The following is a 15585-nucleotide window of genomic DNA, read 5'->3' on the forward strand; positions in this document are numbered from 1 at the left end:
GAACCAGTGGAAACGGCGACTGTGCAGGAGAGTGGAGTTGTACTGGAAGACCTGTCTTGCTCAGCAAACGATCCTATGCCTGTTCCTGTAGCACAACATAACTTCTATGAACTTGGATGTCCTTCCTCAGGAAAGGTATTGGAGAACCGCGTATCTCCTTCTTCCAGTCATGAAAGGTATACAATGAATACTAGAGAGTTGTAGCTTAATTTATTTATAACACGTCGAAAGAGTGGAATCGACAGCTAAGCATTAGGTGATTGAAGGCAGTGAAAAAGGAGTGCTAATATGGATTTCCCTACATCAGGAAAGAAGGTCATTTGACCCATCTAGCCCCAGTAAGCAATCTGAGCAATCCTACTTATCACTAATTTTGCCTGCAACCTGTTCTCCCCTCATTTCCCCGATTCCACCACTCACCTACCCACTGAGGATGATTTACAACAGCCCATTAACCTATCAACCCCCCATGTCTTTGGGATGTGCGAGAAAAACCAGTGCACTTGGGAAAACCCAGGTGGTTCGACATGGGACTGGATGTGAGGGACTGGCGGTAATGTTCACAGATTATTAAAATACTCAGAAAGACCTGTGCAAGGCTGGCTTTACTAGCTCAAGGTCTGCAACACTAGGGAGTAGAAGTTTTTCTGTAGCTGTACTGAGTTCGGTTCACACCATTTCTGGAGCAGTTCTAAACATTGTATCTTAAGAAGGTTATAGTGACCAGACGGACTTGGCGGAGAGAAAATGACATCAAGAGTTACTTTACGTAGAGGGATTTCCCAACCTAGGTTGTATTTCCTAGACTTCAGAACATTAGGAGCAATTGAATATTTATAAATGGAACTAATATTTTGAAAAAGAGGAAAGACCAAGTCTCTTGGTTTGGGTGGCAAAGTGCTCAACTGGGAGAGCCTCACAGCACCAGAGACAAGGGTTCGATCCCAACCTCATGCTGTCATTGTGGAATCTGCATGCTCTCCCCATGACTTGGTCGGTTTCCTTTCGGTTCTCCGGATTGCTCTCATGTATCAGAGACGTGTTGTTCGGTAAGTTAATTGGCTGCTGTAATTTGCCCCTAGTGTGTAGGTGAATGGTAGAATCTGGGGGTGGGGGGTGGAATTGATGGGAATGTGGGAAGAAAATGGAGTTAACGGAGAATTAGTTTAAATGGTGTTGATGGTCAGCATGGGCTCTGGAGACCAAATGGCCTCACTTGCTGTTGCTGGAAAGTACCGTTTCAAAGCTGGTGGTAGATCTTTCAAACGTGACCATAAGAGTGACCGCAGAAACAAAAGAAGGAGTAATTTAAAACTCTCTGTAAGTGGCTATTGGCTCTCAATGAATTCAAAATAAATTTATTATCAAAGTATGTATATGTCACCATATACAACACTGAAATTCATTTTCTTGCAGGCATTCACAGTAGATACAAAGAAATACAATAGAATCAATGAAAAGCTACACACAAGCAAGGACAGGTAAACAACCAATGTGCACAAGGAAACAAACCATGCAAATACAAAACAAAAACAAATAATAATGAATAAATAAGTAATAAACCATGTTGAGAATTTGAGTTGCAGAGCCCTTGAATGTGAGTCCATAGATTATGGAATCAGCTCAGTGTTGGGATGAGTGAAGTTATCCATCCTGGTTCAGGGGCCTGCTGGTTGAAGGTAATAGATGGTCCAGAACCTGGTGGCGTAGGACCTAATAATTGTTCATCTTTGACCTGAGACAGTGTTAAAGGACACAGAACAAGGCAATGTTATTTCAAAGCCCTGGTCTGAATGAGCAGTAGATTACAATAACCATCTCAAAGCCATTTGATGATGGGGTTGAACTTTAATTTTAAAAAAAAATGAAGATCGTCACACATTATCAAGGCCTAATTCAGCCCCTGTCCAGACTCAGGTTCCAGTACAGTTTATTTCTGCAGGGAAGAAAATAAAATTACAGTTTCACGAGTTACACTGATCATAAAATACACGCACACGCACGCCCACACACGCACACATGTTGGTATGAAAGTGAATGTGAAAATACATCCGACACACAAAGTTCTGGGCTTTAATGGAGGAGGTGTCTGTATACTACATCGGGGGGTATATCCACCATGATAAACTTGACTAATCAAATCTATTCATCGGCACAACCAAGATGTGGGAGTGTTGACCATTTCCATTGAATAGAACAGTATAGATACAGCATATACATTGTGTTCTTCTTCATTCAGAGAATTAAGACTAACATATAAGTCAAGAATTATACACTGCTCAGGGTTTGCTGTTGAATAACTTCCAGCTTGTGCCATCAAAGGTCCATCAAGCCAGGCACCACATGAGCAAGACCCCTGGCCTGGTCCCCCCTCTGAATTGGCCACATCCGTGGAGCTCTAGCAGACAGTCCCATTCTCCGGCCTGGATTTTGGGTAGCTTGTCCTGGGGACGGTCTGGACTGAGGGCGCCAGGGTGCAGAAGAAGCCGGCAATGAGCGTCAAGCCGAGGCCGCCCCAGGCGCAGAACATGGACCAGCCGTAGCCGTGGCTGATGTCGTCGGGCAGGCCGTACAGGTATCTGGGGTAGCGGGAGAGTTCAAAGTTAATTCCAGCGACGCACGTGCACAGTGAAATGATGCAAAATGTCCCTGTGAAAAGAAACAAGAACTTTGCATTAGATCCCCATAGTAGCAATAATGGTAGGAATACTAACAAACAGACAAGGCAGACCAAGAATCTTCTAGATGCAGATTACCAGCGACATTTTGCTGTGACCTTTCATTCAAAAGTTGTGTTGAAGGATTTCCCTCCCCTTTCCATAAAACCATAAGATGTCGGAGCAGAATTAGGCCATTCAGCCCATCGAGTCTGCTGTGCCATTCCATTATGGCTGATTAATTATCTCCCTCAACCCCATTCTCCTGCCCTACCCCCATAATCTTTGGACCCCTTACCAATTAAGTACCTGTCAAACTCCACTTTAAATATAAATATACCTAATGACTTAGCCTCCACCTCCGTCTGTGGCAATGAATTCCACAGATTCACCACCCTCTGACTGAAGAAACTCCTCTGCACCTCTTTCAGCTTTAAGGTCCTGGTTTCATAGTGCCTCCTCCTCTACTATCCGCGGTTTCCTACCCCCCCCACCCCTGTAATTCAGAGGTGGGGAATAAGATAATTGAGTGGAGACACGCAGGCACACCAGTGTATGCTGGAAGACCTTGTAGCTACTGCGTAGACCACGGAACAGTTCAGCTCAGCAACAAGCCCTTCAGCCCACGGTGCTTGTGACAAATTAAACCAATTCTTTACTGCCTGCACATCATTCGTGTGCCTACCTCCAGGCTCTGATACACCGCTGGCAACACTTTACAGCCATCCGTCACACTCTGTTTAAAAAAAATTCTCCCTCTTAAACTACCCCTCTCACCTGAAGTGCACGTCTTCTGGTGGTTGACATTTCTACGCCGGGGGTAGAAAAAGGTTCTGACTGTCCACTCTATCTATACCTCCCATGACCTTACAGACTTCAATCAGGTCTCTCCTCAATCTTTGAGAAAACAACCCAGGTTTGTCCAGACTTCTCCTTGTAGCAGTTGGTCCATGTGAGATGACAGCCCATTGAATAATGAGGTGATATCACAGGACCAATGATTACAGCAGTGCTAAGCTGGCAGAGGAAATGTCCCCTCTGGTCTAATAATTGGCATGTGAGCCACTTTTAACCAATGACTCCCACTTATTGCCATTAGTAGGTGTGACTAGCAGAAGTGCAATCGACAGCACCAGTGACCCAGGTTCAGTCCAGCTTCCACTGCTGTATCTGTGGGGTCTGCACATTCTCCCTGTGTGGAGTCTGCACGTTCTCCCTGTGTGCGGTCTGAATGTTCTCCCTGTGTGGGGTCTGCATGTTCTCCCTGTGTGCGGTCTGCATATTCTCCCTGTGTGGAGTCTGCATGTTCTCCCTGTGTGCGGTCTGCATGTTCTCCCTGTGTGGAGTCTGCACGTTCTCCCTGTGTGGAGTCTGCACGTTCTCCCTGTGTGGGGTCTGCACATTCTCCCTGTGTGCGGTCTGCACATTCTCCCTGTGTGGGGTCTGCACGTTCTCCCTGTGTGGAGTCTGCACGTTCTCCCTGTGTGCGGTCTGCATGTTCTCCCTGTGTGGGGTCTGCACGTTCTCCCTGTGTGGAGTCTGCACGTTCTCCCTGTGTGCGGTCTGCATGTTCTCCGTGTGTGGGGTCTGCATGTTCTCCCTGTGTGGAGTCTGCACGTTCTCCCTGTGTGGAGTCTGCACGTTCTCCCTGTGTGGGGTCTGCACATTCTCCCTGTGTGGGGTCTGCAGGTTCTCCCTGTGTGGGGTCTGCACATTCTCCCTGTGTGGGGTCTGCAGGTTCTCCCTGTGTGGGGTCTGCACATTCTCCCTGTGTGGGGTCTGCACGTTCTTCCTGTGTGGGGTCTGCAGGTTCTCCCTGTGTGGGGTCTGCATGTTCTCCCTGTGTGGAGTCTGCATGTTCTCCCTGTGTGGAGTCTGCATGTTCTCCCTGTGTGGAGTCTGCACGTTCTCCCTGTGTGGGGTCTGCACATTCTCCCTGTGTGGGGTCTGCAGGTTCTCCCTGTGTGCGGTCTGCATGTTCTCCCTGTGTGCGGTCTGAATGTTCTCCCTGTGTGGGGTCTGTATGTTCTCCCTGTGTGCGGTCTGCATATTCTCCCTGTGTGCGGTCTGCATGTTCTCCCTGTGTGGAGTCTGCATGTTCTCCCTGTGTGCGGTCTGCAAGTTCTCCCTGTGTGGAGTCTGCACATTCTCCCTGTGTGCGGTCTGCACGTTCTCCCTGTGTGGGGTCTGCACGTTCTCCCTGTGTGTGGTCTGCAAGTTCTCCCTGTGTGGGGTCTGCATGTTCTCCGTGTGTGGGGTCTGCGCGTTCTTCCTGTGTGGGGTCTGCGCGTTCTCCCTGTGTGGGGTCTGCACGTTCTCCCTGTGTGGAGTCTGCACGTTCTCCCTGTGTGCAGTCTGCATGTTCTCCCTGTGTGGGGTCTGCACGTTCTCCCTGTGTGGAGTCTGCACGTGCTCCCTGTGTGGGGTCTGCATGTTCTCCCTGTGTGCGGTCTACATGTTCTCCGTGTGTGGAGTCTGCATGTTCTCCCTGTGTGGAGTCTGCATGTTCTCCCTGTGTGCGGTCTGCATATTCTCCCTGTGTGGAGTCTGCATGTTCTCCCTGTGTGCGGTCTGCATGTTCTCCCTGTGTGGAGTCTGCACATTCTCCCTGTGTGGAGTCTGCACGTTCTCCCTGTGTGGGGTCTGCACATTCTCCCTGTGTGCGGTCTGCACATTCTCCCTGTGTGGGGTCTGCACGTTCTCCCTGTGTGGAGTCTGCACGTTCTCCCTGTGTGCGGTCTGCATGTTCTCCCTGTGTGGGGTCTGCACGTTCTCCCTGTGTGGAGTCTGCACGTTCTCCCTGTGTGCGGTCTGCACGTTCTCCGTGTGTGGGGTCTGCACGTTCTCCCTGTGTGGAGTCTGCACGTTCTCCCTGTGTGGAGTCTGCACGTTCTCCCTGTGTGGGGTCTGCACGTTCTCCCTGTGTGGGGTCTGCAGGTTCTCCCTGTGTGGGGTCTGCACATTCTCCCTGTGTGGGGTCTGCAGGTTCTCCCTGTGTGGGGTCTGCACGTTCTCCCTGTGTGGGGTCTGCACGTTCTTCCTGTGTGGGGTCTGCAGGTTCTCCCTGTGTGGGGTCTGCATGTTCTCCCTGTGTGGAGTCTGCATGTTCTCCCTGTGTGGAGTCTGCATGTTCTCCCTGTGTGGAGTCTGCACGTTCTCCCTGTGTGCGGTCTGCACGTTCTCCCTGTGTGCGGTCTGCATGTTCTCCCTGTGTGTGGAGTCTGCAAGTTCTCCCTGTGTGGGGTCTGCATGTTCTCCGTGTGTGGGGTCTGCGCGTTCTTCCTGTGTGGGGTCTGCGCGTTCTTCCTGTGTGGGGTCTGCGCGTTCTCCCTGTGTGGGGTCTGCGCGTTCTCCCTGTGTGGAGTCTGCACGTTCTCCCTGTGTGCAGTCTGCATGTTCTCCCTGTGTGGGGTCTGCACGTTTCTCCCTGTGTGGAGTCTGCACGTGCTCCCTGTGTGGAGTCTGCATGTTCTCCCTGTGTGGGGTCTGCATGTTCTCCCTGTGTGCGGTCTACATGTTCTCCCTGTGTGGAGTCTGCATGTTCTCCCTGTGTGGGGTCTGCACGTTCTCCCTGTGTGGGGTCTGCAGGTTCTCCCTGTGTGGGGTCTGCACGTTCTCCCTGTGTGGAGTCTGCACGTTCTCCCTGTGTGGGGTCTGCATGTTCTCCCTGTGTGGGGTCTGCACGTTCTCCCTGTGTGCGGTCTGCACGTTCTCCCTGTGTGCGGTCTGCACGTTCTCCCTGTGTGCGGTCTGCACGTTCTCCCCGAGTGGGGTCTGCACGTTCTCCCCGTGTGGGGTCTGCACGTTCTCCCCGTGTGGGGTCTGCACGTTCTCCCTGTGTGCGGTCTGCACGTTCTCCCTGTGTGGAGTCTGCACGTTCTCCCTGTGTGGAGTCTGCACGTTCTCCCTGTGTGGGGTCTGCACGTTCGCCCTGTGTGCGGTCTGCACGTTCTCCCTGTGTGCGGTCTGCACGTTCTCCCTGTGTGGGGTCTGCGCGTTCTTCCTGTGTGGGGTCTGCGCGTTCTTCCTGTGTGGGGTCTGTGCGTTCTCCCTGTGTGGAGTCTGCACGTTCTCCCTGTGTGGAGTCTGCACGTTCTCCCTGTGTGCAGTCTGCACGTTCTCCCTGTGTGGGGTCTGCACGTTCTCCCTGTGTGGAGTCTGCACGTGCTCCCTGTGTGGGGTCTGCATGTTCTCCCTGTGTGCGGTCTACATGTTCTCCGTGTGTGGAGTCTGCACGTTCTCCCTGTGTGGAGTCTGCACGTTCTCCCTGTGTGGAGTCTGCACATTCTCCCTGTGTGGGGTCTGCACATTCTCCCTGTGTGGGGTCTGCAGGTTCTCCCTGTGTGCAGTCTGCACTATCTCCCTGTGTGCAGTCTGCACTATCTCCCTGTGTGGAGTCTGCACGTTCTCCCTGTGTGGGTCTGCACGTTCTCCCTGTGTGGAGTCTGCATGTTCTCCCTGAGTGGGGTCTGCACGTTCTCCCTGTGTGGGGTCTGCACGTTCTCCCCGTGTGGGGTCTGCACGTTCTCCCCGTGTGGGGTCTGCATGTTCTCCCTGTGTGCGGTCTGCATGTTCTCCCTGTGTGGAGTCTGCACGTTCTCCCTGTGTGGAGTCTGCATGTTCTCCCTGTGTGGGGTCTGCGCGTTCTCCCTGTGTGGGGTCTGCATGTTCTCCCTGTGTGGAGTCTGCATGTTCTCCCTGTGTGGAGTCTGCACGTTCTCCCTGTGTGCGGTCTGCACGTTCTCCCTGTGTGCGGTCTGCACGTTCTCCCTGAGTGGGGTCTGCACGTTCTCCCTGTGTGGGGTCTGCACGTTCTCCCCGTGTGGGGTCTGCATGTTCTCCCTGTGTGGAGTCTGCATGTTCTCCCTGTGTGGGTTTGCCCTGGGTGCCCTGGTTTCCTCCCAAATCCCAAAGATGTGGGTAGGTTAATGGGGGGCACTGTAGATTGTCCTGAGTGCACGTCTAGATGTGTGCTTGTGTGTGTGAGAGAGTGGGAGTGGTGGTGGTCGAAACTGGGGCAGATGATGGAAAAGTGGGGAGAATAAAATGGGATTAGTGTAAATGGGTGGTGGATAGTCAGAATGATGGGCTGAGGGCCTGTTTCCGAGCTATAGGACTCTGTCTTCCTCCCCGCGCCCCCCCCCACTCCACTGCGTAACATGAACGGAATGAAGGGCAGCTCTAGCTGGCAACACTTCCTGACCCCTGTAAGAACTGCCCAAGCTTGTATTGTTTTCCTTCAGTTTTCTGTCTTTTCTTTCTTGTTGCCGATTGCCGAGTGAGGGATGTTCAAGTGAGGGGTTGAGGATTTGCGGTCTGTTTGGTGCTTTGCCGTGTGGACGATCTGTTAGTTTTTGTGTGTGATAGAGGGGTTGGGGGTTGGATGCTATTGCGAGGGAGGGTGCTTGGCATTTGATGTTATTGTTGCTGAGGGGGTGGGAGGTTGATGTCTTTTCTTTCAACAGTGTCCATGGTCTTTCTGTATTTCATGGCTATCGGGAGAAGACAAATATCAGAGTTGTATTGGACATGCACACTTAGACAATAAAATCTTAGAACCTTTAGAACCATGGGGTGGTAACACATCCCTGTGAGTAGAGGTGAGTTGAGTGACAATTAAACTTGAACTTGTACAGCAGCTATGATACAGTTACAAACTTGTCCTTATCGGTACTGCAGCCCAGTATTATACAGTGACAGACCCGTCCCCACCAGTACTGTACCTCGATGTTATACAGTGACAGACCCGTCCCCACCAGTACTGTACCTCGATGTTATACAGTGACAGACCCGTCCCCACCAGTACTGTACCTCGATGTTATACAGTGACAGACCCATCCCCACCAGTACTGTACCTCGATGTTATACAGTGACAGACTCATCCCCACCAGCACTGTACCCCAGTGTTATACAGTGACAGCCCTATCCCCACCAGTACTGTATTCCCGTGTTATACAGTGACAGATCTGTCCCCACTAGTATTGTACCTTAGTGTTATACAGTGGCAGACCTATCATACTGTGCTGTATTATAGAGCACAAACTTGTAGACACCCTTACTGTACCCTGGTGTGTAATGGATCAAAGTGCCTTTCAGAGTTTTAACCCAACTGCAGAGGGACGGGCAGCTGAATTTCTGTGTCGGCAGCTTTTAAACTTCGCACGTCCACTACCAGCTAATGGATTTACTGGCACGGATTGCCCTGCAGGCGATTATGTTCCTCACTAACTAATGTGTAAAATGCTGGCTAGAGCGCAGATGCCCCGTAAGAAGAGGAAGGTGAGTCAGTGCTCACACGGCAAGGGCTTGAATGGAGCCGGCTCCGTGAACTCGTGTAGCTGCGATGTTGACAAATTGAACGTTTCATGCGGTCTGAAGTGGAGGAGTTCAGGTGGGCTGAGCCCTCTGATATACAATTACGTTCATAAAGGAGGAAACGATTGTTCAATCACACACTTAAAAATACATTTCCATCATTATGCACTTGAAAGAACAGGTTGCTAAATGGATGGCATTTGAATTCAGTGAAATGTTGGATGGGTACATATTAAAATAGTTTTTTATTTTAAACTGCCTCTAAAGTCTTCAAAGCACCTATAAATTAGCCAAGAGTGGCTGTACCATTATTAAGCAGTATTTTCTTCCAGACATTACTGATTTAGGATTTAGGATCAGGTGGTAATTGTACCCTTCTGTCTAGGCTGCCCTGCATATAATCATTAGAGGGAGGAACCTGGCCCATTGCCTCAGTAGATCTGAATCATTATGAGTACTGGAATAGTGCTGACTTCTTCGCTTTCTCCATGCAGTAACAATTTGCTGATTGTGCATCCAGTTGGCTCGAGGCAAGAGAAAATATAATTGGTACAGGCGATGGAAAATAAGAGAGGGAGAAGATACATTAATGAAGCAAGGACCTTTCCCTGCCCTTCGTGACGGTGCCAGCATTCTCACCTTCCAGACCGAAGATGAGCACATAACTGAGAAGCTAACCCAGCCTAACTCTGCCACTGCAGTACAACAGGAGCCCTTTGGCTCAGATGGACTCTTCACCTTTCAACCTACCTTGTACATTATTGTCTACACGCACTGCACTCTTGCTGTTAGCTGGTGCGCTTTATCCTGCATTGTTGTCGTTTTACTTACTTCTACTAAGTAAACTAGGTTTACTAAATAAACACAGTAAAACTTCATTCTACTAAGTTTTAGGAACAGCTTCTACCACTCTTCCATCAGATTTCTGAGCTGACAATGAACCAACCCATGAACACTATGTCACTATTTTTTTCTCTCTTTTAGCACTGCTTATTTAATTTAAATAAATATACAAATTAAGAAAAAACAAATTTCACTACATATGTCAGTGATATTAAACCTGATTCTGATTCTAGCTCAGAAGTGGAGAGAGTGAGCAATTTCAGGTTCCCGGGTGGCAAGATCTCTGAGGATCTAACCTGGTCTCGACATATCAACGCAGCTATAAAGAGGGCAAGACAGTGGCTATATACAATCGTTCAAAATGACTGATTGTATCACAGACTATATCATATTCTATGAGAACACCATCTTGCCAGCAGGACTGTACACAGCTTCCCCAACACCAAGCCCTGGATCACCAGTCACCTGAAGGAATTTTTGAATATGAAGAAGAAAGCCTTCAGACAAGTACTGAGGTGAAGTACAGAGTGAACCAAGGGTGAAGCTGAGAGTCTGGAAAGACTCCTACAAGATACTGGAGCACAAGCTCCAGTAGAATATCATAAGGGACGAGTGGTCGGGCATGAAGCAGATCACTGGCTTCAAGGTTATGGAAAGGAAGATCAAGCGCTGCCTGGACAGGGCCGACAAATTGGAACTTGTTTTTCAACAGATTCAGCATGGGACCTCCTGCTGTCCCCTCCCCCACTTGCCCAAACCCCACGCCCTCCCCGCCCCCAAAACCTTCTCCCTCCACCCCTGCCTCCCCTTTGGTGAGTGCTCATGTTCCAAACCCCCCCCCCCAGCCTTGGAGCATCCTGTCTCCATGGGGATGACCACCCTCCCCTGACTGTGACTGCAGGCCAGGTTGAGAGACAGCTGGAGAAACTACACCAAGGCAAGGCTGCTGGACTGGATGGTACCAGCCCCAGGGTACTGAAGAGCTGTGCGAGCCAGCTGTCTGGTATTTTGCAGCACCTTTACAATCTGAGTCTGAGATAAGAAAAGATACCGGTGCTATGGAAGACTTCCTGCTTAGTTCCTGTACCCAAGAAGGTGACTACATCTGAACAAAGACTACAGACCAACTGCCCTCACATCTCGTGTGATGAAAGTGTTGGTGAAGTTGGTCCTGACTGCAGGTGATATCCTCTATACAGTTTGCCTACCAACCTCATGTGGGCGAGGATGATGTCATCATCTACCTGTTGCAGCAAGCTCACTCCCACCTGGATGATGCTGGTGGCATTGTGAGAATCACAGTTTTTGATTTTTCTAGTGCCTTCAATTCAATCCAATCACTTCTGAGTGAGAAGCTGGCCAAGGATGGGTGTAAACAAATTCACTATCTCCTGGATTACTGACACCTGACAGGTAGACCCCAGTTTGTATGGCTGGGTAGTTCTCTGTCTGAGATGGTGGTGAGTGGCTCTGGAGTTCCATACAGGACTGTCCTGTCTCTGTTTCTGTTCACACTGTACGCTTCAGACTTTCAGTACAAATCTGAGTCTTGCCACTTGCAGAAGTTCTCTGATGACTGTCGTGGCTGGGTGTATCAGAGATGGGCAGGAGTCGGAGTATAGAGTCAGTAGACAAGTTTGTGGAGTGGTGCAGGAGGAATCGCCTGAACATGGTCAAAACCAGGGAGGTGGAGGACTGTGATCAGTCCTGTATACACTCTGGGCAAAGTTGTTGTGGTGGTGGAGGAGTACAAATACTTGGGTGTTCACCTCAACAACAGACTTGACTGGAAAACCAACAGCAAGGCCCTTTACAAGAAGGGGATGAGCAGAGTCATTTTCTAAGGAAGCTGAGATCCTTCAATGTGTGCAACACGATTTTGGAGATCTTTTACCAGTCTGTTGTAACGAGTGCAATCTTCTTTGCTGCTCCCCAACATAAAGCAGCATCGGTGCTGGTGATGCAAAAAGACTAAATAAACTCGTCAAAAAGCCTGGATCCATCCTTGGCTACAACCCGGACTCTTTTGAGTTAGCGGTGGAGAGGAGGAAATTAAACAAACTTATCCATCATGGCCAACCTGGCACATCCTCTCCACAACCTACTGAATAAGCAGCGGAGCTCCCTTTTGAACAGACTCATTCAGCTCCCCTGTCACAAGGATCGTGACAGAAAATCTTTCTTGCCAAATGCAATCAGCATATACAACAGTTCATCTCTGTGTGACAGGAAAACACACATCATAGTACAATAGTGTCTGCTTTATTATTTTGTACATTATTATTGCACATTGGTAAACTATTAGTTTGTATATTATTATTCTGTACTTTATTAGTCAATAATATTATATTTATTATAATTGCTGTGTGTTTTTAAATGTTGCTGCTGTAACAAAATAATTCCCCACTCGGGATCAATACTATTATTTCATCAGGAGTTTGAGGAGATTTGGTTTGTCACCTAAAACACTCAAAAACTTTTACAGGTGTACCGTGCAGAGCATTCTGACAGGGTGCATCACTGTCTGGTGTGGGGGCGGGGGCTACTGCACAGGAACGAAGGAAGCTACAGAAAGTTTTAAACTCAGTCGGCTCTATCATGGGTACTAGCCTCCGTAATATCCAAGACATCTTCAAGGACAGCACCTCAAAAAGGCGGTATCCATTATTAAAGAGCCCCATCACCCAGGGCATGCCCTTTTCTCACTGTTACCATCAGGTAGGAGGTACAGAAGCCTGAAGGCACACACTCAGCAATTCAGGAACAGCTTCTTCCCCTCTGCCATCCGATTCCTAAATGGACATTACACCCATGAACACTACCTCACTTTTTATTATTTCTACTTTTGCACTATTTTTCACTTATCTATTTAATATATTTTATCTATTCACTTATTTTTTCCTATATTTATCATGTACAATATTGCATTGTACACCTGCCGCTAAGTTAACAAATTTCCCAACATATGGTGATATTAAACCTGATTCTGATTCATTACACTGTGTACTGATTCGATCTGTTTGAACAGTGTGCGAGTCACTGTACCTCTGTACTTGTGACAATAATGAACTCATTCCAGTTCCAGTAGCAGATAGCGCCAGGTGTCCCTCCCACCTCCAGACAGCCTGGGGGGGGGGGGGGGAGCGGAAGGCGAGATCTTGCTTTCAAAAATAATCTGGATGCATGGGTCCTGTTGGAGAAAGAGCAGAGGCAGACAGAGATTTATAATTCTTGAAGTTCTGCTCCTTTGGATTGCTTGGAAATTAGAATTGTTTTCCTGACCCGTAGAAGGGAGTTGAGGAGAGATAATTGACTTATTTTAATTTATGTAACTTTTCGGTTCCCTTTCCCACGCGTCTCTGGTTTAGTCTTTCTATTGTGTTTGCGACTTCAGACGGCTTTATTTCATGGACTCTGGTGGGTGGGAGTGGGGGAAATCTGCTGCCATTCCCCACGTATACACCAGCCTGTTTAAATACTCCTTAAATGCCTCTATTGTATCTGCTTCCGCCAGTTCATCTGGCAGCCTTTCACAGGCACCCATTACTATCTGACGAAGCAAGGCCTTTTTAAACACATCTCCTTTAACCACACCGCCCCCCCCCCCGAATTTGACAATTAATTACATCATTATTAAACTCCTCTCGGGCTTCAAGCCCGGTATAAGTATTAATCCGCTATTTCTTCAGGATCCTGGCGATAACCGTAGGAATATAGGGAAGACAGGCGGTAGCGACGGGTTCCTCCAAGTTGTTAGCTTTCCTGGTTTTTCCGTCGGCCCTTTAGAGGCCTGATTGATCTCTTTCACCTTGTAGCCATTCTGTAGGAAGGTCGTGCATAATCGTTTTATTTCCTCGGGGAGACTCTCGGGATCCGATATAGTTTTCGCACAGTTACCGCTATTAACAGTAACTACCAACATGCCTCCCAACGTAGAGTGATCCCTGCTACTTTGATTAACCGTACGAGAACTATTCCGGACCCGGAGGGCCTCCCTGAGGAAATAAGGCGATTAGGCACCACGTTCCTACAGAATGGCTACAAGGTGAAGGAAATCAATGGGCCCCTAGAGGGCCGACGGAAAAACCAGAAAACCAAACACCGAAGAACCCGTCGCTACGACCTGCCTTCCCTATAATTCCACGGTTTCTGGAAGGATCGCCAGGATCCTGAAGAAACATGCACAACCTCTTAAAGGGAGCTCAAAACACAGCTCATGCGTGTTAGGATTCTCTGTGAGTGCGGATCAGCGTGTATCGGAACGATGGAAACCCGCATCGAGAAGCACAGGAGTTGTATCCATTTGGGTTACCCGAAAAACACTGCATTCGCAATGGACATAAGATTGGCTTCCACGGCACACAACTACTGCGCCGCGCCAATGGCTTTTGGGACCGCCCGGTAAAGGAAGCCATTGAAATAAAACTAGAGGATAAAAAATAGCGAAGACGAAGGTCTCGTTCAAAGTAAGATCTGGAATTCGATTGCAAACAGGGTGCGAAAGCAGAAATCTGATTGGACGAGATCCTGGAAAGAGCAGTGTACCCCCACAAGTTGGTGGAAGTTTGGAGGTCCGGTTCGCGGGAACTGACCAGAGGCTGACAGGGTGTAAAGGTACGATCGCTGGGAACCTGGGGTGTGTGTCCGCCCTTGCCTGCGTGCCGGGTTCACCGCGGAAGAACGATCATATCCGGAACGGAGGGGTCACAGTCGGTGACCACAGCGGAATAGAAGACATCAAAGGGTCTGCCAAAACCAAATTGCATCTCTCTCTTTCCAACCGTACGACAGCTGCGATTACTGCGAACTGCACTAAACTGAACTGAACTCTGCTTCACTTAAGACTGATCATTTTACCCCAAGACTGTGATAGAGCTTGGTTGATTCCTATTACTCTAGTTCTGTGTATGGGGTGTCAGGGAGGGGTAGCACCTCTGGTGGGGGAACATATCGCGTCCTTTTTTAGGGCGGTTAGTCCACCTTTGGTCCCCACCTGGCGCTCAGCTCTCACCTGTGGCTCCCCGTAGCTGTTTGCATGCGACAGCGGCCACACCCCGGGCAACGGCTTCGACAAGTCGGCTAAACCAGGTGAGGGTAGCCGACGGGTCTCAAACCCTCGGTGAGATAGGGAGTTGTCTATCCCAGCATGTGAAGACAGACTCAGGCGGATTGAGCGGACGAGACCAATGGAAGGTCCAACGGTCAAGAAGGCGGTCTCTGCAAGCGTCGTGGAACGTGTAGAGCAGGACAAGACACAGAAGACGTCCTGGTCATCCACTGCACCTAGTCCCATCTCCAGCCATCTCGACTCTGTCTTGCCACTGGATCCAGATGGGAATTGGGAAGAGAGAGTGAGGCTGACGCTGCGCAACTCTCCCTCACTTAAATCCAAATCACGCGCTAGTCTCGACACCATCATAATGGTGGCGAGGTCCTCATCGACGTCAACGATGGACGAACAAGAATTCTGTGTATATGTGTGTATTATCATTGCTAATCTGTTACATTGATAACCTTACGATTAGAGTACTGTATCACTTATGTCTTTAATAAAACTTTATTAGTTCCTAGTAATCCAGACTCCAACAAGCGTTCCATTTCTGCTGGTTTGGCAACCCAGTTACGGGGTACGTAACATAAGTGGGGATCTCGTCCGGGATTTTGAACGCCAAATTTGGGACGGGGTAAATTGATTGGGTTAAAATTCCCGAGAAAAAAAGGGCAAACAGCAAAAATGGAGATTCAGGAATTTCTAAAGGTGCCAACCTTG

The 15585-nt window shown here is 49.1% G+C and overlaps 1 protein-coding gene across 1 annotated transcript in view; it reads right to left on the reverse strand.

Moving 5' to 3' along the window:
- Nucleotides 1-1162: 1162 nt before the first annotated feature.
- tmem178bb (transmembrane protein 178Bb) overlaps nucleotides 1163-15585 on the reverse strand; it is a 379683-nt gene continuing 365260 nt past the window's right edge. Inside the window, exon 4 of the mRNA XM_063059696.1 lies at nucleotides 1163-2649. Coding sequence (XP_062915766.1) covers nucleotides 2399-2649 — 251 coding nt within the window. The 3' untranslated portion in view covers nucleotides 1163-2398. The remainder of the gene's footprint in view (nucleotides 2650-15585) is intronic.

This window comes from Mobula hypostoma, chromosome 9 (genome assembly GCF_963921235.1).
Source record: "Mobula hypostoma chromosome 9, sMobHyp1.1, whole genome shotgun sequence".
In the NCBI taxonomy this organism is placed as follows: Eukaryota; Metazoa; Chordata; class Chondrichthyes; order Myliobatiformes; family Myliobatidae; genus Mobula; species Mobula hypostoma.